Source organism: Corapipo altera, unplaced genomic scaffold, assembly GCF_003945725.1.
Source record: "Corapipo altera isolate COAL_440 unplaced genomic scaffold, ASM394572v1 68, whole genome shotgun sequence".
NCBI lineage: Eukaryota > Metazoa > Chordata > Aves > Passeriformes > Pipridae > Corapipo > Corapipo altera.
This window is the reverse complement of record NW_020884919.1, coordinates 6,719,808-6,747,726: the sequence shown is the minus strand read 5'-3', so window position 1 is coordinate 6,747,726 and position 27,919 is coordinate 6,719,808. Positions and strand designations below refer to the sequence as shown.

Sequence of the window (27,919 nt, the reverse complement as noted above, 5' to 3'; positions counted from 1 at the left end):
AGAGATTTTATTGAATCCTTATGCAACTACGTGCTGGAGAACAGCACCTCCAACAGGACCCAAAGCCAGTGAGACCAACTGATTACCACGGTGCAGGAGCTGTGTTAGAGACAGATGCCAAAACTTCCAAATGGTCTTTTACAAGTACAGCATTTCTGTAGTAAAGTTAAGTTTATTAAGTACCTGATAGTAAGAGATATCCTCTTTCAGCTAAGGGGAAAACCTGATTTCGTGGCTGGTGCAAGTCCTACTTCTCAGTATTAGTGAATGAAAGATGACAACTTCACTTTCCCTTAAGCACTCCTGCTCCATATCCAGCCTAGCCTAGCCGAGCTTTCCAGATCCAGAGCACAGACACAGTCTGATGTGTATGTCAGTGTTTAAACTCCTGTATTCTGTTGTTTCAGGCCATAAAACACCCTGTATTCTGTTGTTTCAGGCCATAAAACACCCCATCCCACAGAGAGTACATACCATACACCTGTTTTATAGAGGTGTATATAAGTATGTCATAGCTTGGATTTTTACACCTTACGATACACTGTACACAGGTTCTTTCTAACAGGAAGTAACACAGAGACATCAAAGCAATGAGGATGTTATCACTCTCTACAACTAACTGAAAGGAGGTTGTAGTGAGCTGGGGGTTGCTCTGTTCTCACAGCTAACAAGTGACGCGACGAGTGGAAATGGCTGCAAGTTGCTCCAGAGTTGGTTTAGATTGGATATTAGGAAAAATTTCTTCACTGAAAGGGTGGGCAGGCATCAGAACAGGCTGCGAAGGGAAGTGGTGGAATCATCATCTCTGGAAGTGTTTAAACAGCTTGTGAATGTGGCACTCAGGGACATGCTTTAGTCATGAAAGTGGTAGGGCAGCTTTAATGGTTGGGTTCAATGATCTTAGAGGTCTTTTCTAGCCTTAGCATTCTATTATTCTATGATCTCAAGCCTTGTTTACCATAGATCAACCATTCCAACTTACTCTAATGATGGAAAAGCATAGTGTTGGAAGCAACTAGACTGGTCTTTAAAGGAAGGATGGTGAGTAGACCATAACAAAAGGAAAGGAAGTCTAGTTACAAACACTTGGTTGGAAAAGCAGGCTCCTGAACCACTTCCCTACTTTCCACATCGGCATCACTCCCCTTGGTATTTTTCTTACCTTTCACGTCCTCCATTTCTTCAACTGCATTTATCAAATAACATCAGTTCCCTGGCCTAGTATCTTTACTATATTAAGTGCTGCAAAAGCAGCACCATGAAATACATGTGCAGGAAAGAATTTTGAAGCCTGTAAGAGGATAAAATAGAAATTTGTAGGAAGAGAATTTATAGGAGTCAGAAAGAGTAGTGAGAATACAGCCCATGTAGCCCAACTATTAGCAAAAGATCCTCATTTTTCACTGAAATGGAACATCAGGACTGTATTGCCAACACTTCACCATCACAGACAAGAGGTGAAACGGAAAGAGGATGCTTTAAATAGCAGGTGTTTGCAAAGAATTGTCAGTGTCAGACACCCCAAAGTGACAACTAGTCATTTATATCAAACAGGCAGCATATTCTGGTCACCTGGCACCTCTCCCAACTCATGGACTGGCTAGAGGAACTTGCTAAAAGGACAGCACAGAGGAAGAGAGCAGCCAATGTGAGATGACAAACTGAGCAGAACTTCTGAATTTGCATGGGGGAACAAAGTGTCTCTGGAAGAGTCACTGTATTTTCCTCAAAGATTTAAAATTTTTACTACACACATGAAAAGCCTTGGCAATGCTTTTGTGGCATGTAAGTTAACTGTCAACTGCTTATTAAGAGATTCCATACAGATTTAATATATATCTGTGAGCTGATTCCTCTTCTCTTCTTCATAAATTTAGCTTCTACCATGGGGAAAGATACATTCCAAAAACATCATAATTAGTCTACTACTAACAGCTGATTTCAGTAGTTCAATGCCAATCCCCTCCAGCTGAGTAAGCAACCACAGTATATCCAGGCAGGGACTACATTCTTTGCTGGGTTTTTTTTCTCTCTAAACGCTAACAGAGTTCCAAAAATAAGGAGGGGGGGGAGAAAAGAAAAAGAAAAAAATAAAAGGTTTCAGAAAATTTCTGAAATCCCTAACTAATCTTACAAAATGTTTTAAAAGATCCTTTTAAAAGAAAGTGTTTTAGTTATCTGTATTACACTTATGTCTTACAACACTGACAAATGAAAATGTAAAATAAAATCAAACCATTTCACAATAAAACTATAGTTTTAGTAGGTAAAAAAATTATTTTGTAACACTGTACTTACTTTCATGTTGCTTCAGTAGCAAAGACAGACTACTGCATTTTCATGAAGCAGAACAAAATGGAAACTTGTTCAGTTCTCTTGTTAACATTACAATTCTTTACAGTGTCAGATTGTGCTTTTAAGTGTTCCTTCTCTTTTTGCTTATTTTTGAATCAAGTTATTGTACCTGTGTTTCTATACAAATTGCTCTGAGTAATATATTTTGAGTTTTCAGAGACCATTTGGTCAGATTTTAATAACCTCTCCTGGGAGCTGACACCAACTTCCAGCAGCAGGTCATACAATGCAGATTAGAATAATAAAAGACATGCTGCTGTGACTTCAAAAAAAAAAAAAAAAAAGGAAAAATAATGCAAGTCTGTCTATATCAAGCTTGAGATTGATGTTTTGAGACTTCTTTGATGTCTCCTAGATGGAGCTTTCCTTTTGTTTATATAAACACATGAATTCAGTCACTTCTGATTTTTCCTTCTTTCAAAGAGAGAATGTGCCACTGCAAAGATTTTGTTCCAGATTCTACACTTCCTTTTGTCTTTAATGTGTTACTTAATTGACCAAGATAGAAAGCTTGTATTCTACAAATTGACATTGAACTAAAATATATATTTACACAATGTTGCTTTTTTCCCCAGTTTTGAAATAATAGTAACATATTTCTTTTTTTTTCCACATGGCTTTGGTTTGGGTTTTTTTCCACTCAAATTATTTGTGTAAAGGTAAACTAGAAAAATGCCTTGAAACTTTTAGAAAAACACCAGTCTAAAAAAGAAATTGGGATTTCTCTTCCAGATTAGTGTTGTCTTAGGGTATCTGTCAGTGTAATACAGATAAATTTTATATTTCTCCCTTACAATTCAGTATTCTTTATTATAGTGTTCCCACTGCAAATCCCAAGTGGATTGAGACTTGTCATATTTGACCCCTTTGGTTAAAAGCAACCCATTGCATAATGATTTTTTACACTATTCTCTAAAATGAACAGTTCCACATGCATAAATGTTAGCAGGAAGCAATGTCTCCTGTTTCTTTCTCCGACCTTCAACAACCCTATCCTCTGCAGAAAAAAGCCAACAGTTTTACTAATTTATAAGCAACATGCAGACACAGGCAGTCCAGAGAGAAATCTCTATAGCAGCTGCAAAGAAAAAACATAAGAAAGCTTCCACAAAGAGAAAAATTCTGAGACCAAAAGAAAAACAAAAAGGAAGAGGTGTGAAGATTTAAAATATTCCCAATACTCACTGAAAGCAGCCACGGCAAGAGCCAGTGTGACAATAATGGAGACCCAGGAAACCCACAATGCCTTCTTTCTGTAGCTTTGAGCTTCATGAGGTTTTAGCCTTGTACTGCTTTCTAGTAAACCTGATAAGCAATAAGCAAAGAGGGTATGAACAATACATTGCTCCTTTTAAAAACACAGCTGTGTTAGTTCAGCCCTATATTTACATATATTTACATTCTATATTACATATAGAAGCAATACATAAACAATTCCTGCTCACATTATTAAGGTTGAGTGCTTGAGGCCACCAGAAACATGCGAGTAAGCAAGAAAAGCACACTCAAGCTGTTTTGATTTCACACAGAGCGACCCACATATCAATCACTTGAAAGGAGTACTGCAGTTGTAGGGCAGTTATGGGAACTCACACCACTTAACATTTTCCACCTGTACATCTACACAAGAAATGGCTCAGTCCTGTGCTCATTCAGATCAAACCTTGTATCAGAGCTCCAGGATCCTGAATATAATTAACACAGGAGAGAAACTCGTGCTCATCAGTCTCTGTGGAAAAACCTCCTGATGCACAGGGATATACTGCACGTATTGTGCATGGAAGTAAAAGCGGGCAAGCCTTAGAATGAAAGCAACTGCAGCTGAAAAAACATCTTGAAGTGTATTGTCCTTCATTTGAGGTAAGAACACATTCCCATCAGGAGCTAAGTGAGGAACTAATTCTGTCCTTACTGCAATCAGTGCAGAAGTCTGTTGAACACAAGGGAATGCGGTTGCTTTCTCTCTTTTTTGATGATTTTAATTTGTGGAAGTCTTATTTCCACTCATCTTAAATCACAGAGAATGCAGGTTAAAAATAAATTAACAGTATTCTCTGGTTTTTATTCTCTCAGTCTGAATCTTAAGCCGCTTCTAAAATGCATGCAGTCTTTAGATATTTGTCTTCTGTATATTCCACTCTGATCCTTTTATGTTTAATGTATTCAGCTCATTTAAAACATACATTTTTTTTTTCACTAGCGTGTTCCAGCTCAAATCTACTTAACTGGAGAGAACACCTGATGGCTTTAAGCTTCTTAATTAATTACTCCAAAAGATGTGGGTGGTTCCTCTCAGGTGATGAGCACTTTTCAGAGAGATTTGCCTGCACTGAATGCACTGAACTGGGACACTGGTTTAATAGCACAACTTTCTGTAGCTGGACTAAGGGTTGAGAACAAGGGCTCTGGTAAACTCAGCATCAGATCAAAATGTAACAGTGGACTCTGTTATTATCCTCACCTTCCCCAGTTTTCTCTCTGATGGATATAGCCACTTTCAAGGCAGGAACACCTGATCAGGTTCTCAGTGTCCTTCTGGATCGACACCGTGTTTAACCAAGTTTATTAACCTTAACAGATAATTTCAACTGACTTTAATATACTGGCTGAAAACTGCCATGGTTTTGGAATCAACACAGAACTGAATCAGACATCTCTGCCTTGGGGGCAGCAATGTGTCAGCAGAGGGGCAGGCGTCCAGGGGTGGCAACAATTTGAGCCATCAGATTTTATTCTGCCACTTGAAGTCTGTTAAAATTACTGGTTCTAATCCTAGCATAATTGGTGGGCTTCACGCTGTCTTGGGAAAATGCTTCATGCTTTTTACACCTCAATTACAGTAAAGCAGAGAGAGTTTCTTTACGGCAGTTCAAAAAGCCACTCTGAGAATTTCATGCTTGTACTGTGTTCTTAGAAAATTTCAAATATTATCACGCTTTTGTGCTACACACTCCCCCCTTTATGAATGGAAAAGAACCTGCAAACTTGCATGCACCTGGCCCTACATTGAAATGATATCTGTTTCTTATTATGAGTATTCTTTCTTTGTTTAATACATGAAAACTGCCAGATGACAACTCTGAGAGGTTTGAGTCTGTTAGGGATAGCACTGCACAGCTATTTCTCACATGCTCGCCCTCATTTGTGTGAAGAATTTTTTTTCCCCTAATGTTTGGCCTATCTTCTGCTACTATATATAACGATGCACAGTTTAATTGCTGTCTGATATGAGGTAATTTAACAACACATCTTGAAATATAGGAGAGATTTCTGCTAACACAGCTATAGAGAAAACACATCTTCTCACATTTTGTGTCTCCACCCCTCTTGTCCCCTCCCCAAACCAAGGATTTTAAATAATGGCCCAAAATTTGATGGAACGTAAAGCAAAGTAGCTTTGCTTAGCCAATTTTGATTCTCAACATTTCAAACCTCAAATAAACACATATCAGAATGACAGATAACCTCACCTGTTTCTTTCTTTAAAGACATCCTATAATTCATACGAGCTACAGCTCACTGTTACCTGGGAAGTCCAACATACATGGTTGATATTTAAAAATCAAACAATATCCTAATTAAATCGAGGAATGTATAATGAGCCCCACAACTAGTGTAGCACTGCTGATTACTATTCACATGTCAAGCACGTGTCCAGTATGACAGAGACTGTGATCTTTATAAAACTGAACCACTTCTGCCGTGTGTGTGTGCGTTTCCCTCTGTCTCTCAAAATGGCTGGCATATTCTAGCTGCCAGGGATGTGATCCCTTCCTTCCTAAAATAATTCACATAAATTTTCTCTATCTAAAATTTTCCACCCTGAGAAAGATCATATAATTCTTACGAGTGTCCTAAAGCTGGCACAGAATAATACAGACTCATTCACATGACTACCAAGCCCATAGCATGAAAATCATTTAGAAGCAATGACAGCTCATTAATTTACACACAACAACACAATTCACAAGGTAAACCACCATATTTTTTCCACTGACCAAAAGAAAGCAAGTTTTAAGCATCTACAGGAGGCTGAAAGATAATCTTTCAGTATGACCTGCATTGCTAAAAAAAAAAAGAGCTGGCACCTACAAATTAACAAACTGAGTAATTTTACTGCCATTAATTTATTTAACACATGGATATCCTTAAGGTATAGAAAAGATGATGAACTGGTTAAATCTACTGGATTTTTACTTTGTCTTTCAGTATCTTCATATATTAACAGATTTTCTTCCCATAAAAAAATCAGAAGGAGAAAAAACCTGCCTAACAGTTGCAGAACACAAGCTTGGCATATTTCTGAAGTGATTCTAGGATATTCTTTACCATATGCTGACTTACCAGAAGTACTTTTCTATTTGGCTAAGGGATTATTTTAAAATGTCAAGCTAGAATTTGTGGAAGAGATAAGGCTAATAAAAAAACCTGTTAATCTAAGAATGTTAATTCAGGAACACAATACACAAAATTATCATTGATTTTGGATCTGGCTCTTGAAGAGCAAATATCTTGTTCCAAAATTTAGGGTTAGTTTTTATTTTTAGCAAACAGGGAAGCATCATCTCTATAACTGGATCTGCTATGATTCATTGGAAAGGATCGTAAGAAAAAGTACGATCTGAAAGGACAGACTGTTAACATTTTCAACAGGGACAACCCGCAAAAAGCATACCAGATTTTCCTCTGCAATGACTGGGAATTATCCTGGTACATGGAATCAGTGACTACAGAAAAGGCTAAAAGAAAGCTACTGCCAGGGCTGTAAGAAGAGCATGAAGGCAAAGAAGGAAATAAAATCAGCAGCTTTAGTCTCATCTCCCTCATTGAAAGAGATAGTTTAGGAACAACAGACAATCTGGTTTTATGGAATTACCCTTAATACCAAAAGGACAGATTTTAACTTTCTCTCTGTCATACTGGGCACAAATTAAAAATTTCTGCAATCAAACTTCAATGTTTCAACTATAATCAAAATTCCTCACTCCCGTTATTTAAAACAGGAACCAAAGCCTCAAATTGTCCTCAGGTACAATGTCTGTCCTCTGCCTTTGTTGGTGACAGTGAGGGTACCCCTTGATTAAGGGCTGTCCCCTGCCCCAGCATGACTGAAACCTGTCAGGAAGGTGGTGATTGCTCTTCCCTCTTACTTCTGTACTTTGTGTCTAGGATTTGTGAGCAGGTACAGGCATTTGGAAAGCTGGGGAAAGAATGGGAGACAGAGAGGGTAACGTGTAGAGGGATTATGGATGAAGACTGAACACAAAAAGGACTCTGGGGTGCTGAAAGCAAAATGAAAAAGAAAAAAAAAGGCAACAGAGAGGCTAAGGGAAGCCTATACATGAAATAAAAAATGGAGACAAATTGTGTGGAAGAGTAGCCTGGAGGCGGTGTGGAGGATAGGGCAATGGGTGGGTTAAAATAGCAGCTGCCTTTGTGGGCGGCAGGTACGTGAGTGCCTTACACACCCTGAACAGATGTCCGAAATAGGTGTGTCAGGCAGCTTTCCACCCCTGGTCAGGTATTTAGGTAAATAACAAAAAACGAGTTATGTGAAAGTGCAATGTATGGCGGGGAAAGAGAGACCAGGCATGAGACCAGTGCCCCTACTTCAGCCCCCAGCCTAGGTGGGGCGGACCCCCCCCAGCTACGCCCCGATGTGCCCCTGCTGGGGGGTGTGGGGGAGCGGGCGGCTGCGACCGGGCAGGGAACCTCAGCGGCCAGGAAACCTCCGGCCCTGCCTGGCCCTGCTCGGCCCTCCCCGGAGCACCGGGAACACCGGGAGCCACCCGCGCCCCTCGCCCGGGCTCTGCCAATGGAGCCATGTGCCGCCGGCACCCGCTCCCCCGCCAGGCAGGCAAGTTTCCGGGCGAGGTGGGAACAACCACGAATAGAGTTTATAAAAATACTTCAAAGCTGTCGCGGGGCGCTCGCACGGGAGCTAAAACGGGGAAAAGCTCCGAGGGCGGCGCGGGGGTGTGAAGTGAGTGCGGGAGCGGTGGGCGGCCGGGGGCGGTGGGGCAGGAGGAGAGTGGGGCTGGAGGGGGCAGCTCGGGGGGCTGGAGCCGGTGTGGGGCTGCCAGGGCTGAAGGGGAGGGGGCGGGCAGGGATGCTGTGGCGGAAAGAGGAGGGTGTGGGTCCAGGAGAGCGAGGCGAGAGGGTGCTGCAGGGAAGGTGTCGGCAGGGCTGTCGGGGTGGGTGTCAGGCTCCTTGGGAGGGAGGGGAGGTAGCGGCCGAGGGCAGCGCGCAGGGAGGCGGGTGATGGACGGACGGGCGCTCACCTCTGTCCTCCAGCCCCTCGCTGAACTGCCCGCTCTCCCCGATCCGCAGCTGCTCCTGCTGCTGTTGCTCCCGAGGGGGCACCGGCGGGTTGGCGCCGGGGGGCTGCACGATAGCGGGGTCCGGGGTGGTGTCCAGGGGGGCAGCGGGCGGCTCCATCTCTTGCGGGGCGGCGGGAAGCGGCAGGCGGCTGTGGCAGCGGAGCGAAAAGAGAGCGGAGCATCCAGCCCGGGTGCGAGCCCGGGGAGAGGAGGAGACTCCGGCTCAGAGCATCAGGGAAGACGAGGGCAGGCAGCAAACAAACTCCGGTTGCTCCGCTCCCCGCGGCCGCCTCATCACTGCCCGCGCCGGCGGCGGAGAGGGGCAGGGGGGGAGCGGTGCCGCCTCCCGGCGCTGCCCGTCCCCTCCCCGCCCCAGGGAGCTCCTTCGGCGGCGGGAGCGGCTTGGGAAGAGCGGGAGACTCGTCAGCCTCCCCTCGCCGTGGCAGGCTCTGCCGCCTCCTCCTCCTCCCGGAACCTTAGAGGGAAGAGCTGTCCAGGGACTGTCCAAACCCGGAGCCCTCCCGTCGCTCCCGCGGGCTGCGGATGCGGGCCCTGCGGAGCGAGGCTCCGTCCGCCTCGCCCTCCCTCGCACAGGTAAAAACGCGGCTCCCCTTTGCCGGGGGTTCGCTCATTCTCCCTCTACCAGATCCCTTTTTCGGGATTAGAATAGAATCATCTCACGTTGGCACCTCTCAGAACCCCCAGCTCTGGCGCTCTGTGACACTTACAGTTGGTTTTACCACTATCAGCCTAAAACTGTCCTACAACATACTGAAACACAGAATTACAGCTGGAGACTTGCTGGCTTTCAGGGCTGCTCTCGGTTCGCTCACCTGCCTTTCCTAGGGCTACAGAAGAACATAGGGACAAAATTAAAACCTTAGGTGCACAGAAATGTTTTCTAAAAATGTAAAATTTTGCTGCTAAATCTGTGCCAGAGCTGCTCGTTTCTTCTCTGCTGGTTTCTAATGACTAGATAGAGAGGTGCAAATAAACAAAGCCTTCTTTGTGCTCACACAATCTCCCAGTTCATGCTTACTGGCATGCAGATAAATTGTGAAACTGCATTCGTGTTTTGACTTGACCCCAGGAAACATTAGAAGACAACTGGGTATTGAAGCCCTGGTCCTTGGATGATATGTAGGGATATAATCCCTATTTAAATTATATTAAGATCAGGTTGCCCATCTCTTTTGAGGAATTAGCAAATTTGGGGAATACAGAAAGGCCAGCTGGAAATTAATATTTATGCGAGCATAAAAGGGACATGATTTTATAAATTATCAGAATCTTGCTGATATCAGCCTTAAAAAAAGTTTTGTAGCAGTTTAGTAATACCTGTCTGGGAATAGTCAGAGCAAGAGTACTACCAAAATGTCTTAGTTTTAAAAAATGCCTCTTAAAGCTGTATACTGGCCTTCAAAACCTTTTCAGCTGTATTTTAAACCATTAATTAGTAAAAAAGTAAATGTAAGGAAATGTTAAGGTAAGTCACATAAAATACTGGCTTAGAAACTAACTGGTATTCTGGCAACCTTGCGGAATTGAGATGGTTGTTGTGGTGTGAGGGATTGGTGTTTCCTTTTTACTTAATCTTATGATTTCTTTGCATGTAGTCTACCAAACCTACTATATGAAATGTTTTGGAGGTCTTCATGCCTCTTACCTAAATTTCACCTTCACCTTTAGTTATCCTACTCTGCTTTGTGATCCCAGACCTCTCACTCTTCTAGTTGGATGAGCATTAATATGAATATAAGCAATGCCAAATGTATTTTCTTTTCCCTCAGGAAATGGATAGTAGATTACAAATTGCCTATTCAATGTTAATGTCAAAAGAGGTTCCTTCACACCTGCATACATTAACACAAGTGAGTTCTTTTGAGGGAAGTGTTGTTCAGGGGGTTGGGCTGAGTTGGGAGGGGTTGGAAATTAGTAATTCCATAAAAAAATACCGTGATTTTTTAATGGGCTGTTTATTAAGCTCTGGTGACCATGAACCTGTAAAATACGAGAGCAGATGGATGACGCAAGTGCATGTGAGAGGTGAACAAAAAGTAGAAAATATTTACCTTTTGTTACTTACCATAGAAATAGATTGCCATATGTATCTGTGAAATGAGAATCTTTAAATGAGTAGAACTAGTTTTTTAACCTGGTCACAGACAAGGGGCTGGAGACCAATCCCTTTTCAGGAACTGGTAGAATACAGAAACGACTGGTGAGTCTGTTTGGGGAGACATCCTTGCATACACATGCAGCCAGTACGAGTCATGAAGAGTCCCTTGAAATTGCTGCAACAGATATAATGCTCCCTAAAGCAATTATTGCAGGATCCTTCCTCTTTCAGGGAGATAAATCCATATCTGATCTCCATATCTGACCCATTCCAGTAAGAACTTTCTTATTCCTTGCATAAATGAAAAATTGACTAGTGACTCTCACTGGATGCTACTTCCTTTCTATGTCTCTCTAAGCTATTTTGGTATTCTTATAACTTCCAGAAAGCAACCCAAGAGGAAAGTGCCTGGAGATTCCTAATTCCATTTCTTTAAAGAGAGGTCAAAAGAGTAGGTTTCCAAATGATCAAGAGGAAAAAAGAAACTATGAACACCAAAGCAGAAGCTTTAAACTTTAATGTGTTTCTTTTATTTTTTTATTTTTTTTTTTACTTGTCCTCAATTACTGCTCTTACATAAAACTGTGTCTGGCAGTGACTGCAGCTGCCTCTATTTGTATAAATGCTATAGTGTTCAGGCTATAGCAAAGAATATGAGGCCTGCAAAGAGTCTTAGAGTTTCTTTTAAATGAGTCTCCTCAGTGCTTTCAAACATGGCCCCATGTGAGAAGGAAGATAGACTGTATTGAGCAAATACAAATTCAAAACATTAAGCAGATCCACAATGAAGGGCCTTTCAGGTCAGACCATTATCTATATAAACGAGCTACTAAGAAGCAGAGAAACTGCCACACCATAGCAGCTGAAAGCTGGTTTCCAGCACTGTCTCTTACTCTCATGATGCCTCTTTCACTCAAACTCTCTTCCACTGGACAAAGACATAGGGCTGGGTTTTTAAAGACCTGCATCCTGTTTTCCAGCCCTCTCAGACTTCTTGTATAGGAAACCTGTGGGCAGTCAATGAAGAGAAAAATACCTCACTTTAATAGCTATATTACTAAATTATTTTATTTCTTGGCCCCTCATACCTCCCTTTGTTGGATATGAATAATGAGAAGTCAAAATCAATTTTTTAAAAAAGAGCTGTATCTCTGGATTTGATCTAACTGGACTTACATCATCCTATGTTCTGTAGCTGCTACAAAACTAATACACACTTGCAAAACTTTGCTCCCAGCTGGAACTGCCTGTAATTTCCATAATATTTTGACTTTCAGAAAAAGTTGATTCCAAATAGGATGGAAGTCTCATGCACCACAGCAATCAGCAACAACAGAAAGGACTTCTCTTATTTTTCTTCATCTGGATTGTCTGTGGTCTAGTTTTGCTGTGGTTATTTGTGGTGGGTTTTTTCTTTCTTTCTTTCTTTCCTTCCTTCCTTCCTTCTTTCCTTTCTTCCTCCCTTCCTCCCTCCTTCCCTCCCTCCCTTTCTTTCTCCCTCCCTTCCTTCTTTCCTTCCTTCCTTCCTCTCTTTCTTTCTCTCTCCCTTTCTCTGTTCCTTTTCTTTCCTCCCTTCCTTTCCCTCACTACCCTTTTCTCTACTGAAAAAAAATGAAAAATATCAATCACATTTGAATTTCTGGTTTTCCTTTTCTTTTTAGGGCTACTGACTGGAATGTTTTCACTTGAATTGGCAGAACACAGTGGTGCACTCAAAGGCTCCTGAGAAGGAATTTTGCTTGATTCCATTGACATTAACTAGCCAGTGTTCCATATTGACCACCACCTTAAGTGCAGCACTTACATTAAGAGCACTCTTGTACATTTGGAAAGGGCTGATCAGCTGGCCTCGTGATTACTTTTTAGTATGTTTAAAGGCACAAGAACAAGATAATGTCATTCATTTTGGTTATATTTCATACAGGCACAACATAAAACTGCCTTCTTTTGGCAACAAAATACTGTATTTGTCACAAGCCTTGTATTGCAGTATCAGGGAATATTAGTAACTCAGGATGGTTTTTTGGTTTGGTCTATCAGACGTTTCATGGTTGACATTAAAAAAAAATGCTCACTTTCTTACTTCATCAATATGCCTTTCATGCACCTACAGCAGGAGGTAATGGCATTCCCATTCAGTTCCACAGGAAGCACACCTCAAACAAAGCCAGTACCAACCCAGCTCTAAATGGACAGGCAGCCATCGGCCCGGAAAGGTCATCGCTGCAAATCATGTTCAGTGCTACTGCTCTAGAACCGGAGTTTAAGACTGAGTTATCCTGATTTTCCTAGAGGCAACACCTTCCAGTAAGTGTTTATGGTGTTTAAATGCTCTGCTAGTTTGCAGTACAGCTGCCTCTTTGTGTCTGTCTCTGGATCAGATAATTCTTTGCCGTTTAGACATGTCCTACTCTAACAAATAGATTAAATATGACTCTTTAGTGATGAAAACCTCTAGATTCTCTATTTCACAGCCTGTTTTCATGAACCTTTTTGTTTCTTTTAATAGTCCCTTAACCATCTTGTGCAAGGTTGCCTGCCATAGTTTTCTTCTACAAACAAATACAAATTAGGCTACATGTTGTAGGATGTTTTTCTCCTTTTTGTTTGTTTGTTTGTTTTTTTACTTGATGGCATACAGGCAGATACATATTTTTCTGTTGTTTGTAGCTTATGTGTAGCCCCACAGCACGTTCAGTGGTCAACAGGATGAAAATACCAGGTTCCTTTAACTTAGTCTAGATAATTCTCAGCCCAATATTAGTCACTCTATTTTTTTTAATTTAAAATAAAAAATAATGTTGATGTTAGTGCAACAAAACTACATTAATTTTTAAACTGCAGAGCATGCTTAAATTATTATCCAATGTATGTAGGTCGTTTAGTGGTTTTCTCTTGCACTGGTTAAATAGAGTTTAAATTGAAATCATCTCTCTTCTTGGCATTTTTAGACTGAATATTAACTTGGGTCAAAAATAATCAGGATGTTATTTTGAAAGAAGAATATGATAATTCAGTATCTTTTCCTTCAGGCTATGAGGAAGTGCCTATAATATGATTCCCAGAGAATAGAGCATGAGGTGACCTTGGTAAGTAATTGATAACACCTCACATAAGCACCTACTTTTCCAGTGTACAATGTTGTTACAGGATCATATTTACAAAAAATGCCACAGCTAGCAAGAGCCACAAGCATGGATACATTCCATTGTGGCAACAAAGGAGGAATAAAAACATAGAATGCAAAATATGTCATATTAAATTGAGCAGAAGATCTTGAAAAAGGTTCTTCACAGTGAGCATTTTCCAACTATTTTAAAGGCTGTTCTTCATTCAAGACAAAATTGCTATGTAAATATGGGAAACCACAAAAACTAAGGTTATTATTTTGTTCAGAGAAAAATTATACAGTCATTCAAGACTACATGTCTCTATTCCAAACAATGTTATTTCTTTATATCACTGAAGACATTTCGTTTCCAGGTTTTATATGACTGAGTAAAACTGACTTATTTGACAGTGGGTTTATTTCATTGTTAATATTCACAAGCATTGAAGAGGAATGGAAGGGAACATTAATTTTAAAGAGGTAACTACCTGTTACTTAAATAATAATCTTCCTCTTTTTTACTTTTTATTCCTGCTTCCCATGTTATGTGGAGAGATCTTTCTTCTCCAAGTGTTACTGATGGATGACATGAATTTAAGCAGCTGAGATTTCATTTGTGCATCAAAGAAAAGAAAAAAAGCTAGGAAATTTCTAGGAAGCAAAAGTCCATATAATTTTGTAATAAACTTATCCAATAACTTATAATTACTTGTTAATTCCTATCCAAAAACATCTTAACAACTAAACACTTCCAATGTATGTGCATAACTTCATGTTATCTCACATTCATTTTCAAAACACTATTTTCCATTAGGTTTATATGATTAAACATGAATTAAAGTGAACTACAGAAATCAAAAACCATTCTTTTTATCCCATACAGATTGGGTCACTTTTTCCCTTGCCAAGTCAATGCCCATTTCTCCTCATGCACCTGTCTGCTGAGAACTTGTCCTATCATGTCAGACCTAGGGTTTGTTAAAAAGGCTACTTGAAACTGTAGATGTACATTTGTTTCCTAGTCAGGTTTGACTCCTTCATTCATGAAATATTTATAGTTTATAAATTTAACCTTATGCATTAAAAAAAAATCAAGACTCATAATCAGTACCTTGAAGGTAAGGTAGGGATTTAATGAGAAAAGAGACTAGCTGCATTTACCTATGGGATTTGTCTATGTCAGGAAAGAGATGCAACAGGTTAGGTTTTAGAGGGAATAACACTCAACTCACATCTATTTTTTTCTTCCCATATTTTAAAATCTAATTTCTGATTAGGGCTATTGTCTTGTTCCTTGGCACTTAGTGTCATCTGCAAAAGAATACTTTTTTTAGTCTTGTCTTTTTACCTTTATGAAAAGATACTGTGTATTTGAGGAAATCACCTTTCTACTAATCTATAGCAATAATATTTATATTGCTTCTGCTCTGATGTTAAGTAAGTACTCCCCAGCTCACTTTTTCTGGAAGTTGTCTGATAAACTCTGTGATATGATAACATTTATGTGTTGTTTTGAATAGCAAATCCACATTGTTTTGTGAATTGGAAAAGAGAGTTTTACACTTTTCTTATGTCAAATGAATTGTAGCTGAGTGTTTAGCTCTGATGATCACAGGAAGTGTTTGGAAAAAGACTGATAGCCACTGCCAAAATTAATATTTTGTAAAGCATGTTCTTCATAACCAGGAAACTATACACATTTCAAAGTGTGCCAGTTCTGGGAACTTTTTTACATCTTCTCAAGCAGATGTTTGACACTTTAAATCAAACTAAGTTCTGATAGCCATCAAATTTCTAGTACCCAGTGGAATCTGCTACCCACCTAATGTTCTTTGATTGATTTTGTTGGGGTTTTTTGCTGGAGGAAATAGAATTAGTTTCCTGAGTCCTGGCATACAATCTGTGTTTGAATACTTCATTTCAATGGGAGATGCTGTGAGTAAAATAATTAAATTCTTCAGATAATAATTTTTTGGAAGAGGCAAAAATAATGTCAACAACATATAGAAGAGTTCTAATGGATTTCTGCATTCTTTATTCTCATAATTGTTTCTCATCCTCTTAGACAGGCAATCACATAATTCGTGTCATTCTTCTTGTAAGAAATGGGAACCATTTTTTGTGGAATTCAAAGCCAAAAATTTCTCCTGTATTGCAGCCAGGCCTTTTTCTGTGTGTACAGCAGTAGCAAAAGCAACAGATCTCTATAAATATTGACATTTGTCTATCCATAGTGAATGCTGTCTGATCTGGATTTATAGAAAAATGGATAGGATTGTTGGTTAATAACCCCATTAAAACATTTACATTACATTAGCAGTGATAGAGTTGAGCATGGCTACTAGCTTTTGCTAATTTTACAAGGAAAAGGAGCATAAGAAATTGGGAAAAAATATTCTTTGTAGAATGAAGAGTATTAAGCCCACTTCAAACTTCAATTGTTTTTAAATTTGAATTTTACTGGTTGCTTAAAAAGATATCCATAGGTGAAATTCGAAATGTCAGTAAAATTTTGAACCTCTGCTGTAATAAAATTGTCCTGTAACCAAAAAGGAAGATGGAGATGTCAGTCATATAATTTAATTGGACTATGATAAAATTCAATTTCTGCTTCTTTCAAATTCTGTCTCAAGCTTTCAATGATGCCTAGAAATCATCAAGGGGCAGGCAGTCATGTGGTAATGCAGACAGCTCCTTCTCCATCATCAAGACTACACATATTTTCAGTATCAGGTTGCAGGGATGCTTCAGTAGTCCCAGAAATTTCACTTAATTTTTACATCCTTCTATTAGAAAATGTGTATTTTAAGATTTTTTATTTTATTGGTAAGGTTTATATACTTGGATTAATATTTGCTTTATCCACTGACTATCACAGCTGTCACTGGACTGTACAAGTTGGGTGCATTTATACTTATAAATTTAGTCAAACTGAGACAATATCTGTAAATAGAAGTAATATGTTTTATTAAGCCAACTGGTTTAATTAATTTCCAATTAATATGCTCAAAAAGTGTAGTTAGGTACACAGTCTTCATGACTTCAGGAAGGGTTTGTATGTCCAAAAGGGCCTGCTTTCTTCACTTACTTCTTTAATTAAAAACCTATCCACAGACTTTGTCTTATCTTTGTACCAAAGTATCTTCATTTCATATGTCTGAGGTTTGCCATATTTAGGGTCTTGGTATATCATTTGTTAGCGGGAGATGCATCACAAAATGACTTTTCAGGCTGAGTCAACAAGAGCCATATTGGGGTCAGACAGGTTTTTTTTGTTGTTTGGATTTGTTTGTTTGTTTGTTTCTTTTTTGTGTGTGTGTCACAAGGAAAATAATTTTGTTCCTATAACATTTGAAATTCAACTAATGAGGAAAAAAAGCAGGAGCATTCCACTTTGTTTTTTATTTTAGATGCCAGAATCCCCTCAGCTTCACTCTAGTAGGTTCTGTAATCCTTTGAGACTCAACTCTTGGAGCAGCCAAACACACTTCTTCCATCAGGCAATACTTGGAAGAGCTTATTAGTGCTTGGATGTATTTGTTATTTAGTTATAAAATAGACCTGGCTTTTTGCTTCTTGTTTCTTAACTTACACTTCCCCAACTTTGCTCTGGATAGCACTATATTGGCTCATTTTTTTTGAGAAAGTGATAATTCAAATCTAACAGCAGGTTAATTCAGCAATAAAGGGCAAGTGCTGTGTTTTTATGAAGGTAAAATCCTGATGACTTACTCCTCTTGGGTTGTTCCTTCCTTGTTCAGTTTAGAAGAACAGTTAATGGAGTATATTACTTATCTGATGCCAATAGCCTCTCTAGGCCCCTTTTTCTACTCCAATGTTTTTATGACAAACCTATTTCCTTTATCTTATATAACTTTGATTTTTGGTCACTTTTTTTCCTCTTTTATCTTCAGATATAGGAAAGTGACCTCACAGTTATGAAGATTAAGATCATTAATTCTGAAACTCTCAGTAATTACAGGTTGTTTTTGCTGATGTATCACTAAAGTTCTTCGTATTGACTCCTTTATCAGTTTGTGTAATACTATTGATCAGAAAATTCAATCTCTAAATGAAATTTAATTAGGAAAGAAAATCAAGAGCATGCCAATTGAGTTATAGTTCTGCTCAAAACTTAATTCAGTATTGAAACTGTTAAGTGGTTGCAACACTACCTAGATTCATATTGTATGGGTTGTCCAAACAGACTTGTTGCATCTAGACTTGTTGATTTTCCCACTAGATGGCATTATGCATTAACTGCAAGTTAATTTATGAACTCAACCATAATTGCACATGCTAAAGATCCAAAAAATAAGAAATTATCTGTTGTGCTCTTAGACTATGCATGAGTGAAAGAACTGTGGCTTAAAAATCACTTGGCTTACTTCTACCTAACAGCATCCCAACCCACCCTTAATGCCTCAAATATGGATTTACTCAGAGCAATAAAGGAAGTCAGCCATGGCAACAAATAGCTGATCATGTGTGCAATGTGCTTTTTAGAATAAAACTCGACCAACCTTTTCTGCATTTAGCATTTTAAGAGTGACTTCAATGCTGCAAATTGCTTCCTTTATGGCTGCGTGGCTTCAGCTGAAGTGTTAGGAAGTGTCCAAGGTAAAGCTGCAGTGTTGAAGGTTGCTTTTAAATAAGCCCCACATGAGCATATTTTTATTTAGTAGCTAATTCAGGATAGTGTATCAGAATATTTTATCTAATATAATAACATCTAACTGTAAGAGGAATGTAGAATTTGAGAAGGATTAACCAGTTCAGTTAGCCTGGGTCCATAATGGAAAAGCACCCCAGGCCAAGGAATAACAAATATTAACTTAGTGTTAAACAGCTCTTAAATCCTTATGGTGTTGGAACACGTAATACAAAAGTTAAACTTGTCCTTAAGGTTGTTTCTGAATTGGGTTTTTGTGAGGAGTACAAACCAATGCCACTTGTAAGGACTTACCAAAACATTGCCAAAATTAAGACTGTTCTTGTTTTCTATTTAAAACTTTATTTTATTTATGCTACCCCTGAGCTTTAATGAACTATAACTTTAATTGCCCTATGTAGTGCATGGCTGCAGGTAGTACAATACATGATTCTTTGACATTGAAGTGCTTGTGGTTTGTATTTGCCTTTGATGGTCAATATGATTCAATTCTTTTGTAACACTTCTATAAAAAATACGACGATATCTGCCTTCAACCACAACACCATCAAGCTTTTTGGAAGCCTAGGTCAGTAGAGTGAACATCAGGTAACATCTGTCACCTCCTGTCACACTGATATCAGACCATTTACTTATTCCAATCACCTCAGACTCCTGCTCTGCTCCTGTGAGATGTTGCATTTACCACATGGCTTTGTTCTTCCCCATTTTTTTGCTATGACCAGAGGAAGACACCCCCAACTAAGGAGAGGGGTGTCTGTGTTTGGAGTTACAGTAGCATCCTGCAATAGTATCTGGGCTTCTGCTCAGTGACCAACAGCCAGACTGTGAAGGAAAGAGCAGGCAGGAGCAAATACCTGGCAACCATCTCGACAGGGGATCCTGTTTCATTCCTGGCAACACAGGTCTCCATAAACTCATGATTCCACGGGACCTAACATAGGCATCCAGACACTGATGTCTGAACATTGTTATTTCTGGTTCCCAAAGGGCAAAATATACTCGCAGTGTACCTGGGTTTTATGTTAGGGAAAAAAATCCAAACATCAGAGCTCAGCAAACAATAAAGGAATTACATTTGAAGCCTCTATGGGAACATAGAACGGGGTCCATCTTGCTGTGATTGCCTTTGCTGTTCCCTGGACATTTCCCTGGCAAGCAGGTGAGTGTCTGAAACAGGCAGTACACACCAAGTATAGCAACACAGGTGAGAATGAAACAAATCCTGAGATCTTGACTGAACTACAGAAAATCATATAAACCTCACTAATTTAGGAAGTCATTTAACTATATTTCAGTTAGACTGTTGAAGCACCTACAAACTGCAAGTATGGACTGAGATATAGTTCCATTGAATTAGAGCAACTGATTTCCTTTTGTCGCTTGAGGTGAATGGAATGTAAGATTGATTTGGTTAGTAATATAAGAAATTAATAGAAATTAATTGTATTATTGGCTAATTTTAATAAACACACATATTTAGTTACTGGGATCCAAAACTTGAGAGCTTCACAAATGGTATGTAATCTTGTTACTACTTAACAGATTTCATGCGAAAAAAGGTAGTGACAAGAATTTCCTTTATTATTTGGTAAGTGGTGAACATTCACTGAAAAACAACATCCAAACCCTAGTATTTGAAGTGTGTGCTCTACATTGTGATCCTAATGATTGTGCTCCAAGCCCCCAGGAGATTTTAATACACCCAGTTGTTTAAGAACATACAGCAGAGATGAGTAAGCGTGTTAGAAAAATGGATATTCGGAGCATGTATTTCCTTTCTGTTCCTGAAAAGGCTGTGTTACTAGAGACAAAGGAATTTTAAAATACCCATCCAGCAACCACTGATTTATATCAACATGTACATTCATCACAAACCCACACTACTCAGCAGCAGCTCAGCCCAGTTCTGCTTTGACATTGCAGCGTCAGCCACAAGAGCAGACGGCGTGAGCCTGCGTCACTTCCCACAGGCAAAATCCGTTGGGATCGATAGGAAATAAGTGCTCTGTGTGTACATTGCAATCACTGTTTGGTGCTCTACTTAATGCACTACAAACTGCAACCTGTAGTATTCACAGTGAGCTGCGCAAACATTATCACTAATAATATCACAAATATTATGGTTTATAATGCAGATCTCTTTTTGAGGCACCATGGACCAGCAGACACAGTCCAAAAGTGGCACTCCTGCATTTCATTACTGAATCCTGGGAAAGGTTTAGCTGTGATTCCTCATTTAAATTGGTCTGGTTTTTTTCAGTGGTTCAAAACTACTTTTTGAATCACTGCTTGATTGCTCTCTTCTGAAACAACTGGGTTTCCTGGTGACTTCAATGGACTTTCTGTTGGGTTCAAAATGATTAACTATAACAGAGCTCTTCTAAAACATCTGAAATTTTTTTTAGATTGTTAAAAAGTTTACAAGAAATATTAGATGAGGGTGAGTGGTATTGTCCTGAAGGGGAAAATAGATCTGATTTAGGAAGTGGCTTTGTGTGTGAGCTTCACCCTCAGAAGTGAACACAGATGTTTCAATGTATATGCAGTACAGTCCTGGCTGTAGTCGTGACCAAGACAGTGTAAATTTCTTGATCTTTTTCGGCAAATAAAAGAAAAAAATCAAATTAGTAAAGCATACAAAAACACAGCCAGGAAGCCATGGGTCTTTTTTTAGTACTTATGAAAACGATTGTTCATCCTTGGAGGATGTTGTTAAATTCCAAATGTCGGAATAAAAAAAGAAAAAGACAGTACCTGCCTTTTCCTGAGAAGAGAGCTAAGTATAGTAGTTGAGGAAAGAATTCAAGTTGCAGTGTTAGTTCTACTTACAGCAGCAGTTGCACTGGATTAAGTCTTTTTATCTGGATTTTGTATGGCACAAATTGTAAATCAAAGTGCACCTTACAGGCTTCTGAAAGAAAAGAGGTTTATTTTTTTAAATGGGTAGCACAATTGTTTGGCTGTGACCACAGTATGAATTTACTGCAACATTTTTGAAAATACATTCTTTAAGACTAACTTGGTGAAGCTAGAGCATGTGGAACCAAAACGACTCCTCAGTGGAGTCCCTGAGTTACAGTGTAAGTCTTGAAACCATTCATTCTGTGTTCTCTTTGTGTGCATATAGTTACTAGTGGACCTAGTTGCACATAAATTTAAGCAGGACTGAGGTGAACACTCAGGTGCAAATGCAGCAATTGGCACTTGCTCGACTTAGCAGTGCTACCAAATTTAGTGCTCCTAATGTGTTTTAGAGTTAAGCATGAATTTAAATATTTGTTAGCAAACATGAATCAAAACACATGTTTTCATTTAGAATGGAACCTTCCTCAGGAATGGCAAACTGAAGGTGTCTTATTGGGGAAAGAAATTTTCTTAGAAGCCATGGTAAAAATGTTAATGAGTAGCTTTCTAGAGGAGAAGAGCCAATGGAGTAGGTGATATTCTTTTCCACTTGTGGAAGTCACAAGCTAAAATAGAATGGTCAGAGCTAGGTGACTAAATTCAGTCATGGTGTAAGTCCACCAAATGCATTGAATTTTCTAGTCAGTGATGGATTTGTAAGAGTAACGATGTTATTTGTAAGAGTAACAAGGATTTACAAAACTTTTCCTGTAGTTGAAGCATTATTTCCAGTGAGGTTCTGTGCTATTAGTACACAGCCTTTTGAAGCTTGGCATGGCTGGTTTACTAAAGTGATCCCAGTCCTAGCCACTGTCATGCTGGGGCTTGAAATAAGTGGGCACAGAAGCCACGTATGTAACTATGCTTATTTACCTGTTATGTAAATGTCTTACTGCATATTTCTAAATTATTTTTTGGTCAAGAGCAGATTGAAATTCATAAAGCGTTTCTTAAGATTACTAATTTGATTTTGTATTTTGAAGTGGAGTTTTCTTTTGGGGACTAAGTTATTTTTTATTCCCAATACCTTTACAAAGTTATTAGACTTATAGTGTTTAAAAAAAAATATTCATCTGTTGGGATTCACCTGATGAGCTGAAAGCTACTTCTATTAAGAACAGGGCACAACTTTTAGACTCAAGGTCAGTGATAGATGGGATATTAGGAAAAATTTCTTCACTGAAAGGGTTGGCGAGCATTGGCACAGGCTGCCCAGGGCAGTGGTAGAGTCACCATCCCTGGAGGGATTTAAAAGAAAGGTAGATGTGGCACTTGGGGACATGGTTTAGTGGTGGCTTTGAGAGTGTTACTTTACCAGTTATACTCAATGACCTTATAGATCCTTTCCAACTAAAATGAACCTGTGATTCTATTATTTTATAATCCCATTGTATAGATTCACATAACAAAATCTAAGTGTTTGTCACTTTAGGTGGGGAGCAAAGAAATTATCAGATAATTTGCAAAGAAAATAATTCCTAATTTTGTTTTCTGGTTAACACTTCTTAGTAAGAATTTTGCAGTTTGAATATTATTTCTCAATCAAATTGGAAACTTGTTTTAGCTAGTAATATTTATTTTTGTGTTAAACACATAAAGCTATCTTAATACAATGAGCTGCTAATAGGATATTCTGTAAACCTTTACCAAATTTGGATTCACTGATCTTAGAGGTCTTTTCCAGCACTAATGATTTTATGAATACCAGTTCTGAGCCCGTGGAGCAGTTCTGTAGCCTCTTGTGTGCTACAGAAATGTAGTGTGACCTGTAGCATGACCTTCTGGTTCAACTGTAAATTCACTTTTGACGAAGCAGCACGGCAATACTTCCAGCAGTATTCCTATTAGATTTATTTGCCTGAAGTAATAATAACCAACATATAATCCTCATTAGTGCCAGTCTTCACTCAGGGACACCAGTGGGAAAGTATGAGTATCAGGACTATCTCCTTTTAATCCACAAGAAACAATTTTTTTTTTCCAACTGACAGCATTTTCTGTGAGATGTTTGCATTAAGGTGGTAATCACTGGGCTTTGATTGCTGATATGACTTTTGTAGAAGTAGTGGCATGAGTGAAAACTAATATTTGGATCTTTCTTAATTCCTGCGATAATCTGAACTGTATTCTCAATCTGGTCAATAATTTTAATATCTTGTGTATTTCAAAGAAATAATGTTGAGGTATAAATCCTATAATGGAATTAGTGTATGTGGAAAGATAAGAATCCTGGAACCTAAAGACAGAAAAATGTTTGTAGCTGAACTCAGCAAGTGAAAGTAGGCTCCTGAAATCCCCTGTGGAGGCACTCCGCTGCCAAGCTCCCTCCTCCAGATGAATGAATTTCAGTACTAAACCTGAAACATTTACATTGTAAACATCTTCATGATTGGAAAGGTCTTTACCTTGGCACTCGATGTGGTAATCTACAGGTACCAGTATTTCTGGCTCCCAGAAGTTCAGTCAATGGATCATCAGCCTAAAGCCGTGGCTCAGCAGTGCCCAGCACTTACTGGGAGCCAGGGGGTCGTCTCAGTCCCTTGCAGATCTCTTTGGCAAAAGGGATTCACAGCTGCTTAGAAATGACGGAACATAAAACTTTGTGCACAAGTAGACCTTGAAAAAAGGGAGGACCCAGGAAAAAGCACTGACCTTGTAGCTGAGAGAAGGCATAAACACACTTGTGCAGAGTTCTAGAGGAAGGTGCAGGAATTTGTCGAAGCAGCTGAAAAAATTCAGATGCTCTGGGTCTTTCTGTTGGTTCCTTGGCTTCCTTTCTGAAGCAGTAAAGACTTCAAGAAGACCATTCTTACCCCCAAAATTCAGATGCTCCCAAAGAGTGGCACAGAGAGGCCTCTTCAAGGAGAGGAAAGTGGGAATTTGACCATCTAGCAAGCAGGAAAAGACTTGATAAGACATTTGGACTAGCCTTCTAAATAATTGAAACCGTTTCAGATGTTACTATGGGACATTAACCAGAAAATTAAGACTTTTTGACATCAGTATCTGCAAACTTCATTCCATCTGTCCTTTTTTGGCCCATGTTTTTGCTGTTGTTATCTGTCTGGTTGCTCCCACTGCTCAGGAGTGACACTTGGCCTGAAACATGCTCAAATAGAGTATTTTTTATTTGTTTGTGTCTACACATGGGAAAAAATTAAAGTTTTATTTTTCTCATACAGATACTTTAGAAAATATCTATCTAATTAACATTTTTGATAGAACATTTCTATGCAAGATAAATGCATGGCAATTGTAAATTGCAGATTTGCAAATGCAGTGTATTAAGAAAATAATTATGCTATTTGAAAGATAGCCATATATTTTTCTTTAGACTTAGGATGCTAGTTGAATTTCAACAATATAATATTTTCTAGAAACCCGGAAATAAATGAGGATTTATTGGGGCTTAACTTAGGCAGCAGAGAACACAGTAATGGTCAGGAATTTGGCAGAGGACTTTCTGTTTGCTTTCACCACTGTGTGATTCCTCAGAACCCTTGCTAGGCTGGAGTCACAGAGTAGGACAGAGCTGCCAAAGGCATCAGCAAACTTGGACACCTTCACACTATCAATTTTAGTGACACAACTGGGGAGGCTGGGGCAGCTCCAAGAGGAGATCACATGGTGAGCAGCATCACCCTGAGCTTGTGCAACCATGAAGCTTCACTATGCAAAGTTAATAGCTTAGATCTTGGAAGCATCAGAGATGCATCAGCACAGTGTCATTTGAGCATCAGCACAGTGTCATCTGAGCATCAGCACAGTGTCATCTGAGCTAAAAAGCCCAACTTCTCTGCAAGGCTAAACCGACTCAAGACACAGAGCAGCATCAGCTTCTACAGTTGTTTCTGCAAAGGGTTTTTAGTAACAAAATGAATAATCTACATGTCTTAAGTATTTAATGATGAGTACACCTGCACTGCTCCCACCTTGAGCTGATTTAGCTGGCTCTAAGATTGGAGCTGTGTGTCCCTTTTCTATTGCACTGTATAAATATATATAAATGAAACACTGACATTGCAATCCAGCTGGCCATCCAAGCCATCAGGACCTTCAGCAGTCACACTGAAGTGTTTGGTATATGACATTTAAGAACAGGAAATCATAATGCCACCCACTGCCTGGAAAACGTCTTTGTTAAGGACTTTACTGGTGTACCTGTAGCTGGACATGTCCTCCTGGTGTAGCTCTGCTGAGTAAACTAATGTATTCCTGTCAAAAATAGCATCCACTGTAGAGCACTTGAGAGCTATGTATGGAAAGTGCTACATGGGAAATGCAGAACCTTATTCCTCATTAGAAGGCAAACCATACTCATTGTTACTATTCCCTCCAGGACTGAAACCACACCACTTCCACTGAAGTCTATGTTCTTTGCAGTCCCAGAAGAAGACTAAGTTCTGTGATCAGGCTAATTTAATAGGAGAGGTTTAATTATTTGATACCACACAAAAAATAGAATTACTGACTTTTGCATCCTTTCCAAATCTGACATTTCCAAGCAGGTCTGTAATGGCAGTCTCAGAGGACCTGTGCAGTCCCCAGCACAGCCAAAGGATAACCTGTTGCTAAGCAACCAATATAAGTGTGCTGCTCAACATTTTTTCATTTGGAAAGGAACATGTTTGTTAAGTACTTCATCTTAGCTACCAAGCACAAAGAGTTTTCCACTTGTTTTTCTGGAGCTGTTCAGGTGTGTAAAATAGTCAGCTTGCACAAACAAATGTGCAATTCAAAGAACAGATGCTAGAGAAGAACATGCAAAACAGAAGGTAGGAAAAACTGGCACAAGTATTTTAGTCTTTTCTAACATCAGAGTCCTGAATTTGCCTCTTTGTGTCTGTGTCCATCCCACTTGAAAATGGGCTGCCTTGGTATGTGGCAGAGCTATCTGCAGAGCTCACCAATGTTTGTTGATGCACCCTTTTTTGAAGAGGTCATGGTTTTCCCACTGACATGAGGAAAACCATGCACTACATTTTTTGATACTTTTACCCTGATAAACAAAGGCCAGAACTGGATCCCAACTTTCCAGCCTGAATGCTCCAAATCTCAGATTCTGTACTTGTTTCAGAAAAGCAACTAAATAGGTTGGAAAAGAGCCCTTAACGTTCTACAACTAACAGCATTTTCACTTTAGTGCTTGTCCCTGTAGTGAAATAAAACCCTATAGATGTGCTAGACTTGTGTCTGTGTGTCTGAAATCAGCCTTGGCCTGAATAGTCTCTAGCTAAATTGGCCTGAAGGAGTTGTTAATCATGTTTCCCAGCCTAAAACTGTGTGAATAGGCATCATATAACACACACATACACGAATATGGGAAATTGCTCAAATTCAAGAATGCAGTTTGGTTTCTAATGGCCATAATAAATGCATGTTTTATTGCAAGTGATCTTAATGACACATATACCCTGCAGAAGTGTACTGAGCCTGGGGGGCATGCCAACTTAATGTATGTTTCATCCTAGTGTATGGAGGCTGTTTTTGGCTAAGAAGAAGTCTTTATGCATTCTAGTTCTCCTGCGTAGATGTAGGAAGTGTATTTATTGACTGATTTTTTTTTTCTGACTAGCTATGTGGTCTCATCCAAATCCTGTCAAAGTAAAGTATTTGTGGGTAGCCCAAGAATGGATGAAGTCCATGTCTTACAGGGGCCCACAAACAGTAAAATACAGCTTTCTATGACCCCAGAGATTGTGCATGTAAAAGTTTCCATCTGATCTCAACCTCTTGCCTGACATATAGCCCTGTGAATTCAAGCTCAGCTCTGTCTGTGTAAGGCCACCTGACACAGCTGCAAGTTCTCCTGGCTACTGCCAGCAATTCCTGCTCCTCTGTCTCACACCCCAGAAATGCACAACTGGGTGGAGACAGACAGCAAGGACTGTGCTAAAAGCCATTGTGTTGTTCAGGATAAAGATTGAGAGGCAGAAGTCACTCACTGTGATCAGGCAGGTTGTCCAAGACATCAGTGAAGGTGTCCTGTTTTCCACACTGTTGCACTCAGAGTAGGATGGGTACCTGTGTAGCTGAAGATGTTTTTTTTCGTAGCCACTGAAGGTCTTCCTGTTGCAGATCCAATGGATCATGTTGGATACAGACGGATGTCTTACTCTCCCTTTGATCAAGTGAAATGGATGCAAACTTGCCTTCAACTGCTATGGTTTCCAATGCTGTATTTTGCTAAATGAAATGCAGCGTGGGAGTACTACGCTGTTTGCAAGCTGAGCTGTGTCTTGGGAGCAGTAAGTAACAACTACATCTTTCTTTAGAACTGAGGAAAACTACACACAGTGTTGGAGAAATGCAGCTGAGCTCTGCATGGCATCCTGCAGCTAAGGTGACTTGGTGTCTTACGCTATTCAGATGCACAAAGCTCTTCCTGCCCCTCTCCTTCACTGGTACCTCTGTTTTTATGCTTAAATAGGGAATTG

The 27,919-nt window shown here is 39.5% G+C and overlaps 2 protein-coding genes across 2 annotated transcripts in view; one reads left to right on the top strand and one right to left on the bottom strand.

Annotated features, from left to right (window-relative positions):
* TMEM163 (transmembrane protein 163) overlaps positions 1-9,162 on the bottom strand; it is a 94,178-nt gene extending 85,016 nt beyond the window's left edge. Inside the window, exons 1-2 of the mRNA XM_027656252.1 lie at positions 8,637-9,162; positions 3,541-3,660 (exon numbers count right to left, since the gene is read on the bottom strand). Of these exons, the coding sequence (XP_027512053.1) occupies positions 3,541-3,660; positions 8,637-8,793 (277 nt within the window). The 5' untranslated portion in view covers positions 8,794-9,162. The remainder of the gene's footprint in view (positions 1-3,540; positions 3,661-8,636) is intronic.
* A 4,682-nt stretch (positions 9,163-13,844) lies between these two features.
* ACMSD (aminocarboxymuconate semialdehyde decarboxylase) overlaps positions 13,845-27,919 on the top strand; it is a 37,619-nt gene continuing 23,544 nt past the window's right edge. The window contains exon 1 of the mRNA XM_027656251.1: positions 13,845-13,883. The gene's annotated coding sequence lies outside the window, so the exon portion shown is untranslated. The remainder of the gene's footprint in view (positions 13,884-27,919) is intronic.